At 45.1% G+C, this 22,199-nt stretch overlaps 3 protein-coding genes across 3 annotated transcripts; 2 read left to right on the top strand and 1 right to left on the bottom strand.

Moving 5' to 3' along the window:
* LOC8086242 (transmembrane protein 256 homolog) lies at positions 1,152-2,226 on the top strand. Its single transcript, XM_002466406.2, has 5 exons — positions 1,152-1,335; positions 1,437-1,507; positions 1,610-1,690; positions 1,784-1,827; positions 1,979-2,226. The coding sequence occupies exons 1-5, from the start codon at positions 1,167-1,169 to the stop codon at positions 2,076-2,078; spliced, it is 465 nt and encodes a 154-aa protein (XP_002466451.2). The 5' UTR covers positions 1,152-1,166; the 3' UTR covers positions 2,079-2,226.
* On the top strand, positions 2,226-9,688 carry LOC8085929 (protein TORNADO 1). Its single transcript, XM_002466403.2, has 3 exons — positions 2,226-6,383; positions 6,671-7,896; positions 8,010-9,688. The coding sequence occupies exons 1-3, from the start codon at positions 4,826-4,828 to the stop codon at positions 9,390-9,392; spliced, it is 4,167 nt and encodes a 1,388-aa protein (XP_002466448.2). The 5' UTR covers positions 2,226-4,825; the 3' UTR covers positions 9,393-9,688.
* LOC8086239 (oligopeptide transporter 3) lies at positions 10,247-14,490 on the bottom strand. Its single transcript, XM_002463822.2, has 5 exons — positions 13,626-14,490; positions 12,545-12,642; positions 11,616-12,450; positions 11,311-11,493; positions 10,247-11,189 (listed from the first exon to the last, which is right to left on the bottom strand). The coding sequence occupies exons 1-5, from the start codon at positions 14,136-14,138 to the stop codon at positions 10,575-10,577; spliced, it is 2,244 nt and encodes a 747-aa protein (XP_002463867.1). The 5' UTR covers positions 14,139-14,490; the 3' UTR covers positions 10,247-10,574.

The raw sequence follows: 22,199 nt of genomic DNA, 5'->3' as shown, positions 1-22,199 counted from the left end.
AAAGTTTGAAAATGTCATATTTCCAGTATGCAACAAAACTATTAGTATACCGCATCATCATACCGTGTAGTCAGGATATCCACCTAACATAAAAGACAATCACATTCGTATGGACCATTGCCTCGGCTAAACACACGAAAAAGAAGGGAGCCTAAATAATTAAAATTATCATAGTAGTGTAGATAAACATTTCCTTACCTAAATGATGAAAAGAAGGGGAACTTGAATCCTCATAACTTGTTACCATTGCATCAACAAAAATTCAGAAAGTTAGGACGGAAGTCTAAGTATCATAGCACCTGTCCATATTGCCTCGACAAGTAATAAGAACATTTATAAGACAAGAAAATAACATGACTATCATCTCACAGGTTCATTGCATATACTTTGGGTAGATTGTCATTGCAAGTAGCCGTAGCCTCAAAATTTAGGTAAATCGTCACTACGCATGGACATTTCACCTATAGTCCATTTACAAAGGAAGAACCAAATAACATTGTTCAGAAAACATAAATAAACACAACACATGGATACTTTTACCATATTAGAAGCATATCCCTCACGTTATTGTGAGAATTCGGATGAATTAGAATAAAATTAATCTAAATCACTTATACAAAGAAATAAACTATTATAAATTAATGGTACGGTAGTGGATGACATGATATACTAATGATGACACTTAAATGCATCCGATAGTGGGTTACTAAGGTGGATTGCTTGCATTTTGAGATTTTGAGATAGAATGGATAGTGGGGTTTTCACTATATATTTCTATATGAAATTATTTCATTGCACTAGTATTTATTGTATCTCTTATATTTTATTTTCTCCATTACAAATTATAAGATGTTATGGTATTTCTAGATATGTTTTTTTTGGCTATGTACTTAGATATATATTGTACCTAGATATATAGTAAAAACAATGCATCTATTAAAAACAAAATGTCTTAATCTAGAGCAAATGGAGTATTTGATTTAAGGTTGGACTAAGTCCAGTTATTTTTTAATAAAAGCAGTTAACTTATTATTATTAACATGAACATCATATATTTCAAATTTTAAACGAGCTAGTAAATAAAACCAAAAAAATATTGGTAACGGGCTAGGCCTCGGACGACAGCGTTGGTCCAGGTTTATTTTTGCGGCCCAAACAGCCGCAAAATGACTGGACTGTCGACGGCCAGCGCCGACGAGCAAGGAGAGGAAAGAATGCTGAAGCAGACAGCAGTAGTAGCAAGTCAAAGGAGGCCGAAGAGGCGAACGAAAGAGAAGAGGAAGATGGTGGCGCCGATGGATCCGATGCTGTGGCACAAGGTGGCTGCCGTCTCCGGTAACCAACCCTTCTCTTCTCGTCGTCTCCCTCGCCCCCTCCTCTTCCTGGAATCCTGTTTCCTGAATCAGACCACCGGGATGAGCGGTTGACTTGAGCAGGGATCGCTGCTTTGGGGCTCGGCACCTACGGCGCGCACATGTTCCGCCCCAAGAACCCCGCGTACAAAGAGGTAGATGACGTTCTCCATCATCCGCATTCCTCTACAGTCCCCAATTTGCTCCTCCCAATTTATCGATCTGCTTTTTATAACTCGGGCGAATGATTTTGGCAGGTTTGGCACACCGCGTCCCTGTACCATCTCGTCCACACCGCCGCGCTGCTCGGGGCGCCCATCACCAAGCGCCCCAACGTCGTGAGTACTAGTGTCGCCCGCTTCAACAGTTTTGCTATTAGGCTACCTCCCGGTTAATTTATATGACCTCTTCGATTCTTGCCGTGTTTGCAGTTCGGAGGGCTCCTAACTGCTGGAATCGTGCTCTTTTCTGGAACGTAAGCGTTTATTCTCCCCTAACCAAATTGTAAATTATTAATTATCAGAAGGCGTTGAATAAGAAAATAATTTGTTCTTGTGTCATCTTTCGTTTTGTATTGGAATTGTGTCATAAAGTTGTTATTGACAGAGGATGAATAATTTTGTTAGGTGCTACACCGTGGCTTATCTTGAAGACAGGAAGCTTTCTTCACCGGCACCATTGGGTGGCTTTGCCTTCATAGCTGCTTGGGCCAGCCTCCTCTTCTGATTAAATTGTGCTTTTCCAAGAAAACAAATAAAAATCATAAACCTCTGTATTTGGTGCTTTATTTGGTTATATGAAAATTGTACTTGTACACTGTACAGAATGCACCTGTGGTTAATAATTCAATCTGTGATCTTGTGTTTCTACCAAAGCATGATATGCTGATGATGATTTGTTTTCTGTTGGTCGTGACAGTGAAATTGCACCTTCTGTTTTATTAATTTAGTCTGAGTTCATAGATATGTCTTGTTCCAAGCTTGGGTTTGCGTCAGCTTTGTCATTTCAACGTTTTTATATGTTCTACTGGCTTCTCAAATATGATCAGTTAGACAAGCATGACTGGTGCTGGTCTTCTTCATCCATGATATGAGCCCATTTTTGTTGCTACAGCTTGGTCCACTGTTTCCATAACTTGTTGTTCTAAAACATGTTCAATACATGAGGACAGTGGACACAAGTCTGGACTTTGCGGACTATTTAGTATATCAATGCTTTGACCATATTCTGGATACAGGTATTACATCTTCCTCATGTGTTGCTGGCCCCAACACAACGGTCTGTACGAAGTAGTTATTGGTTGATGCAGCATGTTCTCCACTTTTACATATTAATAGAATTTCTTCCAGTCATTCACATTAACATAAAACCAGATACATGGTGAAAAATGAAATTAGATCCCGATTAAAGTTCACATGAAGAATTGAAACATTGGAATATGGAGCAGCGTGTCAGCTATTGCATTCTGTAGCTAATCCATGTTTCCAAAACTCCCAAGTAACAATATGCTTCCACAAGGTAAATGTTTGAGTTGAAAGCAACTTTCCTCTCAAATTTCTGAATCAATGAAAGATACCCCAGGCATACAGGAAAACATTTCCTTCTTCTGTATTTTTTTATCAGTATACTACACTGCTGGCTCAAAATGACAAGAATTATGGCCTGCAAGATGACATTAAGTGAATGGTGTAAGAGTAAGATTTGGAATAGTTCAGACTTTCAGAGTCCAGATTAGAAACATGCTTGGATCTAGGACGGTGACTATTGCAGCTGCATTAAAGTAGCAAGTACCACCATGTTGCTTGAATTTCTCCAGTAGTTGTTGATGGAATATGATGCATGGTCTCTGACAGTATTGCGAAGATAGCAAGATTTGTTCGGCTTAATCAGCATGTCTCCACCATTGGGACCACATGCCTAGTTAAGAACTTGCTGTAAGATATCGTTTACTGCTTGCTCATCAGCTATGCACCATTGCTTCTTCCAATTTCAGTCATCTGGTTGCATGGAAAGGTATTTTTCTTAGAGGCATAGATTCATGTTTCAGTTATTCTATCCTTCTCTTTCTATATTCATATGCGCTTTGCATCTACTTAAGAAAAATATTGGTAATTTATTTGCGATGCGTCAACATGGTGTTAGTGTTTCTACTTGTGCATTGGATCTCAATGCATGGCAGAGTAATTTCACTGTTTTTTTTTAAACATAATTTCACTGTTTTTTACTGGCATGGTTAGAATTCTGCATGCCTTCTTAAATGGTTATGGTACATCAGTTTATGTTGTTCCCTATTTGCAGACGTTTTCTCTTTCCTCATCTGATACCAATTTCGAGAAACATGTTTCATGCTTATGGATTTTGTTTTAGCATCCATCAGCATCTTTTTATGTCAATTTCAAAATTTGGAAAAAAAACTAGGTAATCATAGAGTACATGGGAAGAAAAGCACATGAGCCTTCTGGATACAGGAGAGCAGCTATCCTCTTTTGTTGTGCCGATGCTGCAAGGAAGTGGAGGATCAAATAAAGGAACAGTGTCATCCTTGTTGCAGCCTGCTTCTTTAGATCCCATCTCTTCACACCACCTGCGTTTGGTGGTAAGGAAATATGCATTCTACTTTCTTTCAACTACTAGGTGCCAGCACTCAAGCTCTTATATGATATTTTATTTGGAACTGATTAACTCTACAAGGTGATAGTTCAAGCTGTGTGATGTTTATGTAATAGCCGAGGTTAAAGGCAGCCCCTTCTCTTGCCTAAAAGTTAAAGGCCACATGTCTGTTACTTGATGCACAAATATGAGAATCTCTCTTCACTTTGAATGAACAATGCAACGCAAAACTACACTAAAAAAGGTAACTACATTATATCTTGACTTGCACTAATGATGTAAATTCAATTGAAGTTAAGTTCATTTTTAGTTTCTGGAATGATGCTAATAATAAAAGGTTAAATAGCTCAATCTTTTGTCTGAATAATGCATGTGCTGATGCTGCACATAGGCAATATGGGATATACATACACATATAGACACATAGCGTGCGTAAGATCATAGCATTTACAGGAAGCCAACAGAAAATTTTGAGATCCTGGTATATTATTATATGAAATAAATTAAATAATTCAGGGTCTGCTTTGGAGCTGATGTTATTCGTTTCTCATGATTTTTGTATTCTGAATCTCTTATAGTAGTTGAACCTAATTTATCTAGTTTACTGGTTGTCTTTCCTGGTCAGCAAAGTTAAAGGTTGTTCCTTTCTTTACGATGCCTCCGTTGCCCTTGACAAGGCAGGAATCTGATTTCTTTCCTTGTGTTGTCTTTCCACACCACCTTCAGTATTGGAATATGTGACATCTGACTTCATAAAGCATATTGTTCCTTAGCAGTATACATCTGAATTCTTCTTGCATGATACAAGCAGCCTTTGTCTTTCCTTCTCTCTTTCATCTACCCTCCACCATCCCCTCCTAAGCATGGGTGATAGGATGATCATGATAACGTCACCATCAAAGAGGGATGATGCCAGAGATATTGGAGACATTGATTTTCAGTCCTACAAGGACGTGGAGAACATCGTGTTCTACCAGGTTCCAGCAAATTTGGATTCAGTCTTGTCCATGGAAAGTGAGAGATCACTAGGAGTTCATGTCTGCATGGACAACGGTGGTGTCAACTTCCTGCACAGGTTTCTTCGTCACCTTGTGGAGTACAAAGAGAACTACATGAATTTGAGAAACATCCTATTCCATGGTATTGAATGGCAGATTCAGGGGTTGCAACTTCTCTGTTCACTTTTAGGCTCTGGCTCAAGTGTAAAGCAGGTGGAATTCCAGAAGAATGTTTTCAGCACAAAATCAGCACATGCTTTTGTTCTACTCTCGGAAATGCTTCACCAGAACAACACCATCAAAGCAGTTGTTTTCTCTGAATGTAGAATTGGATCAACTGGAGCCACGTTGCTTGCTTCAGCTTTGGCAAACAACAGAAGTGTGGAGGAGTTCCAAGTATGGGAGGACTCCATAGGCTCCAAGGGGGCAGAAGAATTCTCCAAAATGATCGAGGTGAACTTTATCCTGAAGAAGTTGATCATCCTTGACAACAGCTCCATTACAGTAGCTCCACTTATCTCTGCTGTGCTCGCACGCAACCGTAGAGTGGAGGTTCACATATGGGGACACAGTCGTGGCACAAAAGGTGGCATGAACAGCTGTAAAATTGTTGAATTTCTGCCTGAGACTGGTAGCATGAGGATCTACAGCAACATTAACTCGACAGGGCTGCAACGGGTTGCTTGTGCTCTGGCATGGAATACCACAGTGAAAACATTGGACATGTCAAGTGTCCCACTAAAGTCGAAATGGACCAAAGAGCTTAGAGGAGTTCTTGAACGGAACAGGAGCCTGAAAACTGTGAAGCTTAGCAAGTGTTCCCTTGGGGACAAAGCAGTGGTGTATATAGCTGCAGGGCTCTTTAAGAACAGCTATTTAGAGAACTTGACTTTGGATGGAAATAGATTTGGTGGAGTAGGGCTGGAGCATTTGCTATGCCCTCTTAGTACCTTTTCTCCACTTCAGAGACAAGCCAATACCACATTGAAGGTTTTGAGTTTTGGAGGAGAGCGAGCAAATATAGGCAAGTATGGCGTATCTGCCATCTTGCAGATGTTGGAGACAAACCAGAGCCTAATTCAACTGGCAATATGCAATGATGCAAGTTTGAAGCCAAATGATGTTGTCAAAATCTTCACTAGTTTAGAGAGGAATGCCACTCTTCGTAGCTTGTCTTTGAGAGGCTGCAAGGGAGTTGATGGGGAGGCAATCCTGCAGACCATTATGGGCACTTTAGAAGTCAACCCTTGGATTGAAGAAATTGACCTTCATGGAACACCTTTGCATGTTGCTGGGAAAACGGACCAAATTTATGAGAAGCTCTGTCAAAATGGGAGTCTTGTTCTGCCAAATGATTTTCTTGATTTGCCACTTAGTGCTCCTACTTGCTGCCGTGTTTTTCTATGTGGTCAGGAATCAGCAGGTATCATCAGCAATTCAGCATTGTCCATTATTACCCTTGTTATTGGCTGTAAGCAGAAATGAAGTAGTTAGATCGGTAACATGTTTGCTCTTTTAACTTGGAGAGTTGCTAATAAACAATGTAAAACCTCATTTTTCCTAGAATCTTGATCACATTCACTTGCAATACTAGCCACTCAATTAACACCTAGGTTTTATTTATACCTCAGACATGCAAAAACGAGATTTTTTTTTTTGTATTTTACTTTTTTATTGCAACTGATAACCCAATTTGTGGCGGCCATGCAGGTAAAAGCATGCTACATAACTCCATAAATCAGTGCATGAACCCATTGAAGTCGTCTCGCATAGATGTAACAAGTACTTTGATGAATCCAGTTGTGCAAATGGAGTACACCAACGAGAATAAAACTAGTGCTTTCTTTGATGGCAACACAAAATTGACAATGTGTAATCTTGGTGGACAAGAGGAGAGTTTTCCCTTACATGATTTTATGTTTCTTGTGCATGGCGGTCCATGCTTTTTCATGATTGTATCTAGCTTGGTTCTGAAGCCTGCTAATAGGTATCCCAAAAGCATAGATCAGATTGAACTGGAACTGATATATTGGCTTAAGTTTTTGGTTTCAAATGCTAAGAGAGTCTCACAATTATTTCTTCCCAGTGTAACTATAGTTCTCACCCATTATGACAAGGTAGCTCATCTACCAGAAGGGCTACAACCAATTGCTGCACTTGTACAAAGGCTCAGAGAAGAATTCCATTCGTATGCAGAAATTTACCCCACTGTTTTTGCCGTGGATGCAAGATCATTGGTTTCAGTAAGTAGACTCACCCATCACTTGCGGATGACAATTAAGACAATCCTCCAGCAAGTACCTCAAGTTTATGAAGTATGCAATGATTTGGTTAGAGTTTTGCATGACTGGAGGTTGAAGAATAATAAAGCTGTAATCAAATGGTCTGAGTTCCGTGAGATATGTCAGCTCAACATTCCAGCGCTAAGATTGCGATCAAGGCGTGATAATGTGGAGAAAGTGGACACACGAAGACGTACTGTTGCAAAATCACTGCATAACTTGGGTGAAATAATATTTTTTGAGGACCTTGGAGTACTGATCTTGGATTGCGACTGGTTCTGTCGAGATGTCCTTAACCAACTAGCTACACTGAAATCACTCAAGACAGAAAGGAGTGGTTTTGTCCGCAAACAAGAGCTGGAGAAGATTCTACAAGAGAAACTGTGCAACCAAATTCAAGGGTTAAACTGGAGAGCCGGTGCATCTTTCCAGGGCAATGATGTCATAAATTTGCTGTTGAAGCTCGAATTGTGTTATGAACAGGATCCTGGAAACCCAGACACATTACTTTTAGTGCCATCTATTCTTGAGGAAAGCAAAGAAGGGACTCAAAAGTGGCACTTAACCATGCCAGACTGCAGATATGTTGGAAGGCGTCTTAAATGCAAAGATATACACATGTTTTTGACAAGCGATTTCTTTCCAAGGCTTCAGGTAAAACATTATGTTCCTCTTAACTAGCATAGCTGCCGAAAGTGATATGCATGCTATTTGGAAATGTGTACCGACAACACCTGAATTACTTATGAAACAATATCTTTTTTCAGGTTCGTTTGCACAACAAAATCATGTGCATGGGACAGCAACAGGGTGCAGTCTACATCTTGGAGAAGAATCTTATTTATACAGTGGTCAATGGTTTCCATGTTAGAGTGGAGCTGGGAAGGACATTAGACTCATCCATCGATGTGCTTGCATGCTCCAGCAAAAGTGTTACTGACATGGTGAGGATATTCCACAAGTTAATAATCCCGACCATACTAAACATGTCTTCAAGTTTGGTGTTCGAGGAAAGCATTATCAGGCCAGACTGTGTAAAATATCTCATACCACATAGGTTTCTCCAAACGCAGCTGCTGCCTCTGAAGAGAATAAAGCAAATTCTTTTGTCATTGCCTGCAGAAAGCATGTATGATTATGAGCATACATGGAGTGCAATTGAAAGCAATAAAAGGATCATCTTACAATCAGGATCAGATCATGCCAGAGAATTGTTATCAGATGATGACTTCCATGAAGTCCTTCACCGTAGGTACTATGATCTACAGCACCTCGCAACTGAACTTTCTGTCACCCCAGACAATCAGCAGCAATCTGAAATCATCCCTGAAACAGATGTGGTTGATCCTTCCATATTAGGCATTGCAAAAGGTGTTGAGATGGTTCTCCAAAGATTGAAGAGAGTGGAACAAGGAATAAGGGACCTCAAGGAGGAAATCGCAAGCTTGAGGTATTACGAGTATCACCTTGTGACTGAACTCCACAGGAAAATGGACTACATGATGAATTACAGCATCCAGTTGGAGGAAAGGAAAGTGCCACAGATGTTCTATCTTGTTAGCCTAGACAACCGGTCCAAACAGCTGGTCACAAGAATACTGCCTGGGATGCGGTCCTTACGAGTGCACATGCTGTGCGAGTTCCGTAGAGAGATGCATGTAGTAGAAGATCAGCTCGGCTGTGACCTGATTCAAGTGGACAACCAGACAGTGAAATCCTTGCTACCTTACATGAGCAAGTTCATGAAGCTGCTGACTTTTGCTCTGAAGATCGGCGCGCATTTCATTGTTGGAATGGGAGAGATGATACCTGACCTGAGCAGGGAGGTGGTGCACCTGCTGGACTCCTCGGCCATGTACGGCGCGGCTGCATCTGCCACGTCCGTGGGGGCTCTGGGTGCAGCAGCACTGTACGGAAGGTCAAGAAATGGTGGCAACCAAGGTGGCACAAGCGACATGGGAGAGGATATGAAAACAGCCAGGCAATGGCTTGTGGATTTCTTGAAAGGGCAAGGTGTTTTGACGGGGATGGACCTAGCACAGAGATTTGGCCTGTGGCGTGTTCGATACAGAGATGACGGCCACATTGCATGGATCTGCAGGAAGCACATCGCAGCAAGGGAAGAGGAAATCTTCGAGCTGCCACTCTGAGCATTCAGAGGCCTGGCGGTCCAGAGTTCAAAGAAGCCATGCAAGGACCTTCTGCTTCCAGGTGATAAGTGTACAATCTGTGAGGATGAGGATGAATGATGGTACTCCAGAACCAGGTGCTCGTACAGCAACTTTAATTAGCCAACTTTCACCAAATGAGATCACTCGATCATACTCCGGCTTTTATCACTCCGTATATTACTTCGTGTCTTGTGGATTCATGAAACTATGACATGAAGTAAAAACTGTATCATCATATACCGATTGATCATACCACATAATATGTTTGCCCATTCTCATGTGTACAAAATCTACAGGGGTGGTGTGATTTTATTAGAAAAAAAATGTTCCATATTTTCCTGAGCTAAAATAAATTCTAAGACTAAACCAGTTTTAGGATAGAAAAAAATATTTTGATGATTTTTTGAGATTTTTTTATAATTTCGTTGGTAATGTTTATTTGATTTGGGAGTAGACTAAAACGACCATCAAGACCAGCTAGGTGTGATTTGTTGTGTGTTACAAATTTATGGTGTAGCATATTTGGTTTTGTGTTTCAGGAAGAAAATCAGACAACATCAGCAGTTGAGGTCGAGGGAGGTAAAATAGACCTTTTTTTCTACTCTTAAAAAAACGCTTTGTTTTGCAAAAATGCAGATTATATTCTGTTTAGAAAGGACTTTGAATAAGTTCATCGTCTTTCTCATATTTAAATCATTTCCAGTTAGAAGTCTGTATAACTATTTATTTTCCTTTCAATGAAAAATATGTTCTTTATAAAGGACTGAATAAGTTCACCGCTCAGTCACTTCCCATTCCCCACATAATGCTTCTTGGCACGCCGAGCTTCAACCTGTGCAGACTTTCAGTTTATTACACACGCCAGATCGCAAGTGTTAAGAGGTTGCAATAAACCTGAGCCGTCGGTTCCAGATGACTCAAAATTCTGGTGTTCCAACCACAGACACTGGGCTGTTGCTCCATAGGCTGTCTCGCCTCTGTTTTTCTCCCTCTGAATCCACCCCTGCAATGGTGTCTTTGCGGTGAAAAACTTTGTTACATTCACGAGTGGTAAAGCACTGCATCGGTTAAACGATGCCCGGCTGAATCCATGGCTCCCGTAGCAAACATTTCCTTACACTGTTACACACACTGCTTACTACGCCGCTTAGCTTGGAACATTCAGAAGACCGGGCATCCCTTGACGGCGATGCCCGGCGCAGTGGGGCAGGAGGCGAGCGGGCAGTGATCCACCTCCGTGCCCCACCACTTGAGGTCGTGGTGCGCGTTCTGGAGCGCGAAGAAGATGAGCACCCCCATGAAGGCGGTGCCGGCGTCGAGCGCCGCCGAGAGCACGTAGTTGTACTTCTGCCACCACGCCTTGCGGTACCTGAAGACGAAGAAGTTGAAGATGGTGCCCGTCACCAGCCATGTGGCGATGTTGGTGGGCGTGGCCGGCGGCATCCCGGCGAAGCCGTACGAGATGACGGGCACGTTGATGAGCGCGATCCACTTCTTCTCCGGGAACGCCCTGCTCAGCAGCCACACCGGCACGGGGAGCACCGCGCCGACCAGGAACAGCCACACCAGGTTGCGGTAGAGACCGTGCCGGCCGAAGAGCCGCCCGGGGCCGATCAGGCCCCAGATCACCGACGCGTCGAACGTGACGCGGTACTTGGGGCACGTCCACGGGCTGTCCGGGTGCAGCGCCTCCACGTCGCAGATGTTGTCGATGTTGTCCAGCATCCACCACGCCACCGCCAGGTTCACAACGCCGGCGACCACCGTCCCGATCAGCTGCGGCGCCCCGTGCGTACATGCATGCATGTCGTTTAGGGTCAGTTTCATTCATATGCGGCATCGTCTCCGGCCGGAAATGTCTGCTGAAGACGACGACGAGAGCTGGATCACTACGTACCTGGGCCGTGTACATGCACCGTGGGGGGATCTTCATGTAGTGGCCGAGCTTGAGGTCGGCGAGGAACGACAGCGCGTGCACGGTGCTGATCCGGCCGTAAATCTTGAAGAGCAGGTTGGCGATGGGCTTGCCGGGCAGCGCGTAGCCGATCATGAACTGCGCGATGATGTCGTACCCCGGTTGCTGCAGAGAAATTCACGGACACACAGCAGGTTCAGTTCAGACTTGAGACGAGAGGATGCATCATGCATGCATGGATCGGACGATGACGACGGCAACAGATATAGATCGAGAGCGGCGCGTGCCTGGTTGGTGGTGGCCTGGATGACGCCGATGGGGAGTGTGACGACGAAGGCGAGCGCGAAGGCGAAGAGCATCCCCCACCACGGCAGCTGCACCTCCTCCTTCCAGACGAAGGACATGAGCAGCGACACAACCACGCTGCCCAGCAGCAGCATGAGGAACCACCACTGTGGCACCTGCCTGTACCTCTGCATCAGCTTGGCGTGCACGTCCATCTTCACGGCGTTCATGGCCGACTTGCTCTGCTTCCACATGTCGCTGCCATGGAAGAGCAGGACGTGGACGATGGTGGCCGTGAACCGCAGGAACCCGGAGCCGATGGAGATGGCGAAGAGCGGGCTGAGGTAGAGCTTGCCGTAGCTGTCGTAGGCGGCGACGTTGAGGTCGAAGTCCTTGGTGAGCACCTTGGTGGTGTCGTACTTCTGCCCCGACGCCGTGAAGAGCTGGTTGGAGAAGATGGGGAACCTGCGGGCGTCGAACGTGTTGAACTGCCAGTAGCAGAGCGGCACGATGACGTAGATGAACATGACGAATCCCACGGCCGTGTTGGCGATGGACGCCCACGGCGCCACCAGCGGGCTGCCGTGGTACGCCGAGATGCCCGCCCAGTCCAGCGTGAAGGCGCCCACGCCGAGGCCGTGGTACCCGGACCCGACCTGCTGCGCCGTGATGCTGTGCGGCCACACCCAGCACGCCCACGAGAAGAAGGTCAGGATCGGCAGCAGGTAGCCCGGCAGCGCGTAGTACGCGAAGCTCGCGAAGAAGACGATCAGGAAGAAGCGCATCCGCGACGGGCCACGGGACTTGCCGCCCTCCTCTTCTTTCTCGTGCAGCGCCCTGTAGTGCACATGCAGCACCATAGACCATTATTACCATTACCACCGTACTAATTGAGAAATTCATCATCAGTATTAACAGAATGATGATTTACCTGAAGAGTGAGACCTGGGCAAGATTAGAAGGCCACCACATCTCGGCAGGGTCGACCAGGTACCTCCTCAGCATCCCAGCCCAGCCGTACCCCAGTATCTGCAGTGGGCATGCGACGGAGGACAGATTTGTTAGGATTTCCCCACCAGTTATCAAAACGTCACCTGTCTCTGCACTGCGTCAGCATCTCCTGTCCTTCTAGTTTATCAAAATGATGGATGCAAGACTAAAACTAGTTAATTAATTAACCCGTCAAAAAACGCATGTTTTCCTCCTGTACTAGTTAATTAATTAACTCATCAAAAACTGAAACTAAAAAGAATATGTGCTTCCGCTTGTAACCTAGGGCGGCTACAAGTGTTTAATCAATTAACAAATACCCATGTTTTCCAACAAGTTTCTTTTTTCAAGTATATTCCTCCGCAAAGACTGCTTGTTTCAACTAAGTTTTTTTTTTTTTTTTGAAACTAACTAAGTTTCTTCACTAAAAAAAAGTTTTCTCAGCTAGAGGCTAGAGCCAGCAATCAGAAAGGGATTCTGAAGCTCCCCACCCCACTATGACATGTTGAAGACGCATGTGTGCAAACAAACAAATTCCTGCCAATTATTTGTAGGCCATCCTTAGTACACATGCATGGTCTCATGGTGACATCTGCACAAGATTTTTCAGACCACCTTTTTCGCTTTTTTTCCCCGGGGCCATGATTGGTGGCAACGAGAGAACAAATACGATATAGACTGGTTGGTTTGGCGCATCTTGACATATACTTATCAGCTGCACGCCTGCACTTTTGATTCCAGTCTTGTAGACTAAGTGTGCACGTTACATTCGCGTGCCAAAATGTCAAGATGAATTGACAGAGAAATTAAAAATCAGTCAATTCTTAACTCTTAAGTGCTACTTAGCTAATTAACATCCAGAGTTTTGATACTAAAAATAATTTGACTGGTTGTCCCCTCGTTATTTTAAGCAGCAGCGCTAGTAGACTGTACGTGTTAATCTTTGATACACAGGTCAGTGAAGTTCACCGGCCTGAGTCGTGCTGAATCTGCGCAGTAGGGTAGTAGTAGGAAGGAGGTACCTGTGTCGTGAGGACGATGAGTAGGGCGCAGGCGAAGCTGAGCGTCTGCTTGTAGTAGGCCTTCATGACGGTGATGGCGCCGATGGAGTAGGCGTCGCCGCCGCCGTAGGAGACGCCGCAGTTGGCGAAGATGGTGATGATGACGTGCTCCTTGACGTTGAATGGCCCCGGGTTGAGGTTGAAGCTGCCGAGCCTGCCGCCGAGGAGCCTGACCTCGCGGTTGGGCAGCACGGCGGCCATGAAGCGGCCGGCGGGGAGCACGAGGATCTGTGCGAGGATCCCGGAGATGGTGAGCGGCTGGGTGCGGTACGTGAAGAAGGTGTTGAGGAAGATGAGGACGACGCAGGAGCCGAGCCCCAGCGTCCACGCCCGGAATGTCATCACCGGCAGCGACGGGTCGTCCGTCTCCGGCACCACCAGCGCCACCTCCTCCACCGCGCACCGCTCCCCCTTCCCCTCCTCCATCCCCGCCCGCTCCTCCGCCACCACCGGCGACTTCCGCGACGGCGCCATCTCTAAGCTATCTCCCCCTTGGCTCTCCGATCCTTTCTCCCGCGCCCACCGGCTCTCCGGTAGCTATATACCTAGCCTCCCTCCACCTCCACCACTGGCTGGCTCTCGACGACCGGGCGGCCGGCCTCTGGAAGCCGACGCTTCGCTGCTAGCTGCCCGCCGCGGCGTGGACGGGAGCGGCCAGGCAGCGGCGCCTTTTAGAGATTCTCGGCTCCTGGATGGTAGCGCTTGACCCCTGCTCGCCCCTATTTATATTCCGTTGGCTTGGCTGGCACTTCCGCAGCTCATCCGTTCCCGGTGCGGTGCTCCCCTCCACGGCTCCACCTCGTACGAGCCCGGTTCATTCCCGTGGAACTCCGGGCGACGTACGTGACGAGGAGGGCTTGGGAGAGGACCGCATCGTGGCCGTCCGCGGGTGGGATCGGACGGGCGAGGCAGCGGCCACCTGGGCACCCAGCACCCCGCGGGGCACGCGCCGGCTGCACCCCCGGCGCGCGGGGGCACGCGCGCGGCGCGCCGGGGCACACGAGTTTAGTCTAATCGCGCGCGGCCAGCCGCTTTACCCGGTGATTGGCGCCAAATCCATCGTGCTTTGGAAAGTAGCCTCTCTCTGTCTCGCCTCTGCACAGCCTGCGGTGCTGTGGCCGCCGCGCCTTTTAATCCTCTCCCTGCAATGTGCAAAGCTGATTTCATCACCCAGCAAGAGAGGGGGCCCCCTGGCTGGCCCCTGTGCTGTGCACTGCATTGCATTGCAGGAATTTGTGTGTGTGGTTTCCTTGCAGAGCCACGTAGAGCATTGTGTGCCGCCATTGCATGGGTACGGCGATTCTTTGTACTAGTGCTTGCTAGCTTTGTGAGTTGTTTAACTTGTTTTGTCTCCTGTCGTGCCGTACGCCCGGACTGTAAATAAATATTGTTGAACATCTATACTAGTCTAGGATGCATGACATCAAACGATGGTTTGTTGGTTGTTGAATAGAAACCTTGGACCTCAGACGAGAATGTGGTGCCCGCACGGTGTCGAGTGCCGGGCTGATTTGCTCATATATTCCTCATCCGGCGTTTTGCTTAAAAAAGTAAGGCGCCCAGCAAATCTCCTTGTCACGCACATATTCGCCATCCATGCAGACAACTGTTAAAAGGATTTTGTACTCCAATGCAACGATGTCACCGGCTGGGGGAAGGGACTGGAGCGCTGAAAACGAGCAAGTGGCGGCGATGCGCATGGTCGCATGGACAAGGGAGAGCCCCGCCGAAGTGGGTGATGCGGAAAAGAAGCGCATCAGGTTCTGCGAGCACACATGACACATGGGTGGTGCCCGTGCGTCGTGCTTGACGACTGCCCCGCATGCTTGCAGTGCTTGAGCGTACATCGGACAGGACTAGTGCCGGCGGCAGTGTGTCAGACTGCCATGCGTGCCCGGCGGCCGCGGAAGACCTGAGCGCAGTAGTAACGCTTTTTTTTTGGCCTTTTGATGACGGGGATCGATTAAAGGGTGGCAGCTTTGTAGCACTCCTGGCCGAGCACGTGCAGCGACGAGTGAGCACCATCTCAGTTTTCTGCTGAGGCCATGTTTAGTTTGGGAAAATTTTTAGATTTCGCTAATGTAGCACTTTCGTTTGTTTGTGGCAAATATTATCTAATCATAGACTAACTAGGATCAAAAGATTCGTCTCACGATTTACAGGTAAACTGCGTAATTAGTTTTTGTTTTCGTCTATATTTAATGCTTCATGCATGTGCCGCAAGATTCGATGTGACGGGGAATCTTAAAAAATTTTGGAAACTAAACAAGGCCTGAGGCCAAATTCAGAGCTTGGAATTCAGCAGTCAGCACCGGTTGCTACTATGTGGAGTTCTAGGCCTTGTTTAGTTCCAAAATATTTTGCAAATTGTGAATAGTATCAGTTTCGTTTGTATTTGACAAATATTGTCTAATATGGACTAACTAGGCTTAAAAGATTTGTCTCGTCAATTCCAACCAAACTGTGTAATTAGTTTTTATTTTTGTCTATATTTAATACTTCATACATACGTCTAAAGATTCGATGCGATGGAGAATCTGAAAAATTTTGCAAAATTTTTAGAACTAAACAATGCCTAGGTGGGTTTCACGTTTGAATAAATAATTGCTTGCTTGCACTATGTAGTATGTACACAGAGAGCATGTAGAGCGGCTGATTATAGTGGATCAGATCCCTTACTCTCCATGTTCCCCATCTTGTCTTTATTTCCACGCATTGTTAGCCCCGTGGTTTGCACCAGGTTAGAAGGTCGAACCAAAGAATCATTTCTCAGAGTTCGGTAACTGTAGTGAACAAATCGGACCTTTTTTCTCTCTCTCTCTTCTCACGGTTCGACTTTTCAGTACACTCGAGCTGCTCTTAGGAGATAGAAACATGCGTGCACCCATTTGGAAGCCAATTGATTTGGCATCATTTGATTCGCGTAGAGCAGCCATAGCCCATAGCCAAACCAAGCACCGATGCTCTTGTACAACTCAGGCTGGAAATGTGTGGACCCAAATTTAGGAGCTTGACTAGTGATGGCACCTTACCCGTTTCTGCAAATCATGTTTTGCAATTGGCGCAGTACTGAGTGGAGCTGAACAGCCCGGGCACACGTTACACAGGACCATCAAACGTGCCCGGGCTTACACCGGCCGCACACGTCCGTCGTCGCAGCCCGATCGATCACGCGCGCGGACAGCCACCTTGCAGCGGGAGCACGCAAGTCAGAGCTGGGCGCAGCTGGCCCTTCTCCAACAGCAGCTGAATAGTTGAACGCTCTCATCTTCATGGCCTGGACCAGCCAGTCTCTCGCTTTCCGTTATGCCGCCTCCTGTAGTCCTGTGTGCCAGTGCGCACCGGGGAAAAGCCGAAAGCGAGACGGAGCGACCAACCGGCCACAGATAGGCCCATGATGATGACCATGGTGCGCATGCACCCTTCTGCATATATCGTGGCCGCGAGCGCGCGACCGCGCCGTGTGCGCGCCGCGAGAAGACACGCGCCCACCCGGCCCCTGCCGCCGGGGACCCGCGCGCGCCACCGCGGCGCCGACGAGGAGCCAGCCGGGACGAGGAGGCGTGCTCCGGCCTCCGGGCATCCGGCTCCGCAGCCGTGCTTCGACGCACGCTTCCACGTCGACACGTTGTGACGCGCGCGATTACTGGAGACAAAGGTTTTTGCGGAGGCGGCCAGCGACGTGCAGTGGCGTCACGCTCTCCTGAGTCCTGACGAACGTGCCGCGCGCGTAGCCCAGCGACGTGCAGTGGCATCACGCTCGCACTTTCTTTCTAGGCTCTTGTTTAGTTGTGAAAAAATTTAGAAAATCGACACGGTAGCATTTTCGTTTGTATTTGACAAACATTGTCTAATTATAGACTAACTAGACTCAAAAGTTTCATCTCGTCAATTCCGACCAAACTGTGCAATTAGTTTTTATTTTCGTCTATATTTAATACTCCATGTATGCGTCTAAAGATTCGATGTGACGAAGAATTTAAAAAATTTTGTAAATTTTTTTATAACTAAACAAGGCACTTACAGGTAGGTAGCCTACGGCCTACGGGGGCACGGGCATCTAGCCCATAGCGTAGCGTGAGCCAGGCGGCCCAGGCCTACGTCCACTCTCCTGCTCCACGCGTTGGGCTGGAACGCCGGCAGCTGCTGGTACTGTGCGTACAGGCAGAATAGAACAGCAGCGTTGACCCTGTACCGTCCGGTCGTGGACACTTTTGCACCCTCGCTTTCAGCTTTTGTGCTCGGTCCCTTCCAGGACCTGCACCCAAAAACCAAACTAAAAATTTTTTTACGTAAGACAAATCTTTTGTCCGAAACTAGTGTATAGTTAGATAATATTTATCACAAACAAATAAAAATAATACGAAATAAAAAAAATCACGTCTGCCTGGGTCGCGGTCCCGTGCAGGACCCACCCCCGATGGCCGATGGCCGCTGCGGGGCCACGGGTGCAACTGCAATGCAAGGAGGACGGGCCGCGGGCGGGCGGGATCCTTGATCGGATTCGTCAAACCAAATCCAATACCCTCGGGGCCTCGGGCATGCACGGCCACCCGTAACTCGTCGCCGGAGTAGATGGCTAGGTCGCCGAGCAATTACAACCCACCTCCTGAAACATGTCCCTATTTTAAATCTAAGAATTTGATTTAAAAAAATCAACTTCAACCTACCTCCTATTTGGACTCCCATTTTTCATGTCCTCCTAAATTATAGTTTCAACCCCTCACATTTAGAACCCCCTATCCTACTTGTTTAGAAGGTGGGTTGAAGTTGGGTCTTAATTTAAGCTCCTACTTTTTTATCATAGCATGTAAATAAAAATTTAAGGGCTTAATTTAGGGACTTGGGTTGGAGTTGCTCTCAGCTCGCAGCAGGCCTCTCACTCTAGCCCGCCGCCGTCACCTTGCCGTCTGGTTTCTCACTCAGACCTTGTTTAGGCCTTGTTCAATTCCCAAACTTTTGGGGGGTTTGGTCTTTGTAGCACTTTTATTTTTATTTGATATATATTATCTAATCATGGATTAACTCAGTTTGAAAGATTTATCTCGCGATTCGATGTTACGGAGAATCTTGAATTTTTTTTAGAAACTAAACAAGGCCTTAGATGCAAAAAGTTTTTCAAGTTTGACATTGTATCATTTTCGTTTGTATTTGCAACTATTGTCCACCCGTAGACTAACTGAGCTCAAAAGATTTATCTCGCAAATTACAAACAAACTGTGTAATTGATTATTTTTTAATCTATATTCAAAGCTCCATGTATACGTCTAAAGATTCGATATGATAAGAAATATTGTAAAATTTTTAAATTTTTAGATGCATGCCTCACTCATGGTCCTTCTCATGCTCGCGTTACAATGCCATTGCTCGCTGTTACAGTTTTGGCAATCTGCAAACGCCGGCCGCGCGCGCAGTCGGTGATGTCTAGGAGGGAAATCACGCCGACCACCCCTTCCTCCATTAGGCCTTGTTTAGTTGTCAATTTTTTTAATTTTGGGTACTGTAGCATTTTTGTTATATATATATACGTTACAATGGGAAAAAAGAAAAATTAATTCTAGCAACCATAATCTATATCTATACCTAATACTAAAGAATCAAAATTTCAGCCAAATTTTTTGTCTGTCGTAATTCTCGTCTGGCCTCTATATAGCAAACGGAATCCAAATAGATTACACGTCACGGGTCAAATCAAATATTATATTTCCTCTTCGGTTACGAAATCACAGCAATAGCAGACATATATTTCCTCTTCGGTTACGAAATCATAGCAATAGCAGACGGAGTCCAAATCAACACTAAGCAGCAAAGACAAGGAGAGAAAGGAAAGATAAAAGAAAATCAAGATGAAAAAGAACTCTAAAATGCTACGCCAAAACAAGAACTCAAGAAGAGATCATAAAAATCGATTTGTCCACTTTGAAAGGAGGAAGGAGCAGATCTCGTCGTCCCACGCCAATTGCTAGCCATGCGGAGAACCACCGGGCACTGGCTAGGCTCGGCAGCTACCTGAGCACGATGAAGGCAAGACATGGATTCATGGAGGCGTAAGGCCACCAAGGATGTGGGCCACGTGGTCGTTGGTGCACCTGGGCTCACCGCTCACGACCGTCGAGACGTTTGAGCATACTATGGCCATGTCGGCGAGGTCGTCGTGCAGATAGGAGGGGATTCGGCGACGGCGAGGGATTGTTATAGAAAACAAAGGGATTCAAGGCTAGAAAGTCAGACCAAATAAACACCAAAACGAGGCAAACAAGGATAAAATCAAGACCAAATTTTGAGGACAAACAACTTAGACCTGCCAAGCCAGCGAGGGACGTTTACCCATATCAAATTAAACGATCAATTTCAGACATACCTTATTTGGAAAAAAAATCCCACCTCTTTCTCTTTTTGGCAACTAGCCGCACATGCACAGCGCTCCGCACTTCCACATTCAAGCGCGTTTTGTAAGAATGACTGACCTCATAGAAAAAAAGGAAATATTTATTTCAAAATACTATAACTTCTGAATGGCGTATCTTTTTTTAATTTCGTCTGCACTTATGTGTTCTACACGACGAGACGAACAAAACTAGACCCCATTTGCACATGTTTCGAAGATTTATTTTTTCTGCTACCAATTTATGTATATTAACTTATATCATATAACTTATGCCATGAAAGTTATAAAATATAACTTATGCGAAAAACTTAAAATCTTAAGAGTTATAAAACACCTTTTATGTATAAAAAGTCATTAAACACAAAGGAATAAATTAACTAACTTGTGCCAAAACTGCAAACACAAAAGTCATTAACAGACACATAAATGAACCAAATTCTAGAAACACAAAAATTATGAAACACAACTTATGTAAAGTTAGATATTTAAAACTTCTAAGTTATATAACTTGACGAATGGCTTAGATGTAAAGTTAGGTGTATAAGTTATATTCAAAACTTAAATGTACAAATTAGTATCACAATATATTAGTAGAAATATGCTAAGTTATATGTTATAAGTTATAGCCTATAAATCATATGTTATTTTATAATACACATAAATTACTAATAAAATAAATTTTTTCGAAACATATGTAAGTGGGGTCTAGTTTTGTTCGTCTCGTCGTATAGAACACAGTGATACAGACGCAAATAAAAATAGATACACTATTCAGAAGTTATAACATTTTGAAAAAAATGTTTTGCTTTTTTCAACATGACATCAGCGATGATGTCAACGCAGAGGAGAAAAGAGAAGACGCAGTCGGATCGTTCGCTGGGAAAGAAAGCTCTGAACGACCAGCAAAGTGGAATTGTGATCTTGAAGCTCATAGGTCGTATTATCCATGGATTAAAAATTAACAAACACGCACAAAATTCCAGCAATCAACAACAGTGCCCTTGTGCTTTGGCTGTCATTCAAAATTACTAGCTTTGCGCCGCTCCCAGACGGTCGTGTAGGCTATGGCACGGTCGTACCAGTTTGCCTCTGACACGAGCAAAGGCCGGTGGAGGGGCACAACAGGACGACGGCGTGGTGAGCTCCGAACGACAATCTCTAAGGATGGCGGCGTGGAGAGATAGCTCTAAAGATAGTGGCGCAGCGAGCTACGAGTGATGCGGTTAGCGGCTGGCGCGACTAGCGGCTGTTCTTAGGGAGTCGGCGGCGGCGGGCGGGGCGGACTATCGCCGAGGCGCAACGCGAGTGGATAAGGCTTCTATGCACGTATTTTTTTAAGAAACCCATGGAGAGGTGCCCAACTGGAGAGAGGGGACTTAAAATAAAGAGTGTTTGGTTTGAGGTGTTAAAATTAGCATATATGATAGTGTTTTCATTTTATTTTGTAATTATTCATCTCGCAAATTATTTTTTAACTGTATTTTTCGTAAATAGTCTATATTTAGTATTCAATGCATGTGTCCAAATATTCGAAGTGATGAGAGTTAAAGTTTAACGCAGCCTAAGTAAAGTTAAGTTTTTGCTTCTGCGACTACTAAGCAAGAATATAAAGGAAAAAAATAAAAGGAGTCTATATTTAGTATTCAATGCATGTGTCCAAATATTCGAAGTGATGAGAGTTAAAGTTTAACGCAGCCTAAGTAAAGTTAAGTTTTTGCTTCTGCGACTACTAAGCAAGAATATAAAGGAAAAAAATAAAAGGAGACAAAAGATATTATTTTTCGCTTTGAATCGTTGTGAATAGATGAAAATAAATAAATATTATTTACTTTTTAGTCAATTCCAATGACTATGCAGATTTGAAAACCTTTTTCAGCATACGTTTTCGTTGTTACGAGTACAATGATCGAGATACATATTACTGGTGCTCCTAATGTCTCCTAAATTACTTCTGGCATTTAAATAAATTGTGAAAATCTACTTTATGACGTGGATTTCATTGTATTTTCTCATTTCAAAAAATATTTATGTCGAGGGTATCGATAAGGGGTACCCTCAGCGATGCGCATTATGAGATTGCCCATACGAAGGTTGGGACCCCCAATTCGACGCCTTAATCTTACTTACGCGCCGCCAACGACGGTCGC

This window comes from Sorghum bicolor, chromosome 1 (assembly GCF_000003195.3).
Source record: "Sorghum bicolor cultivar BTx623 chromosome 1, Sorghum_bicolor_NCBIv3, whole genome shotgun sequence".
NCBI lineage: Eukaryota > Viridiplantae > Streptophyta > Magnoliopsida > Poales > Poaceae > Sorghum > Sorghum bicolor.
Note: the sequence above shows the minus strand (reverse complement) of the source record. Positions and strands in the feature narration are given on the sequence as shown.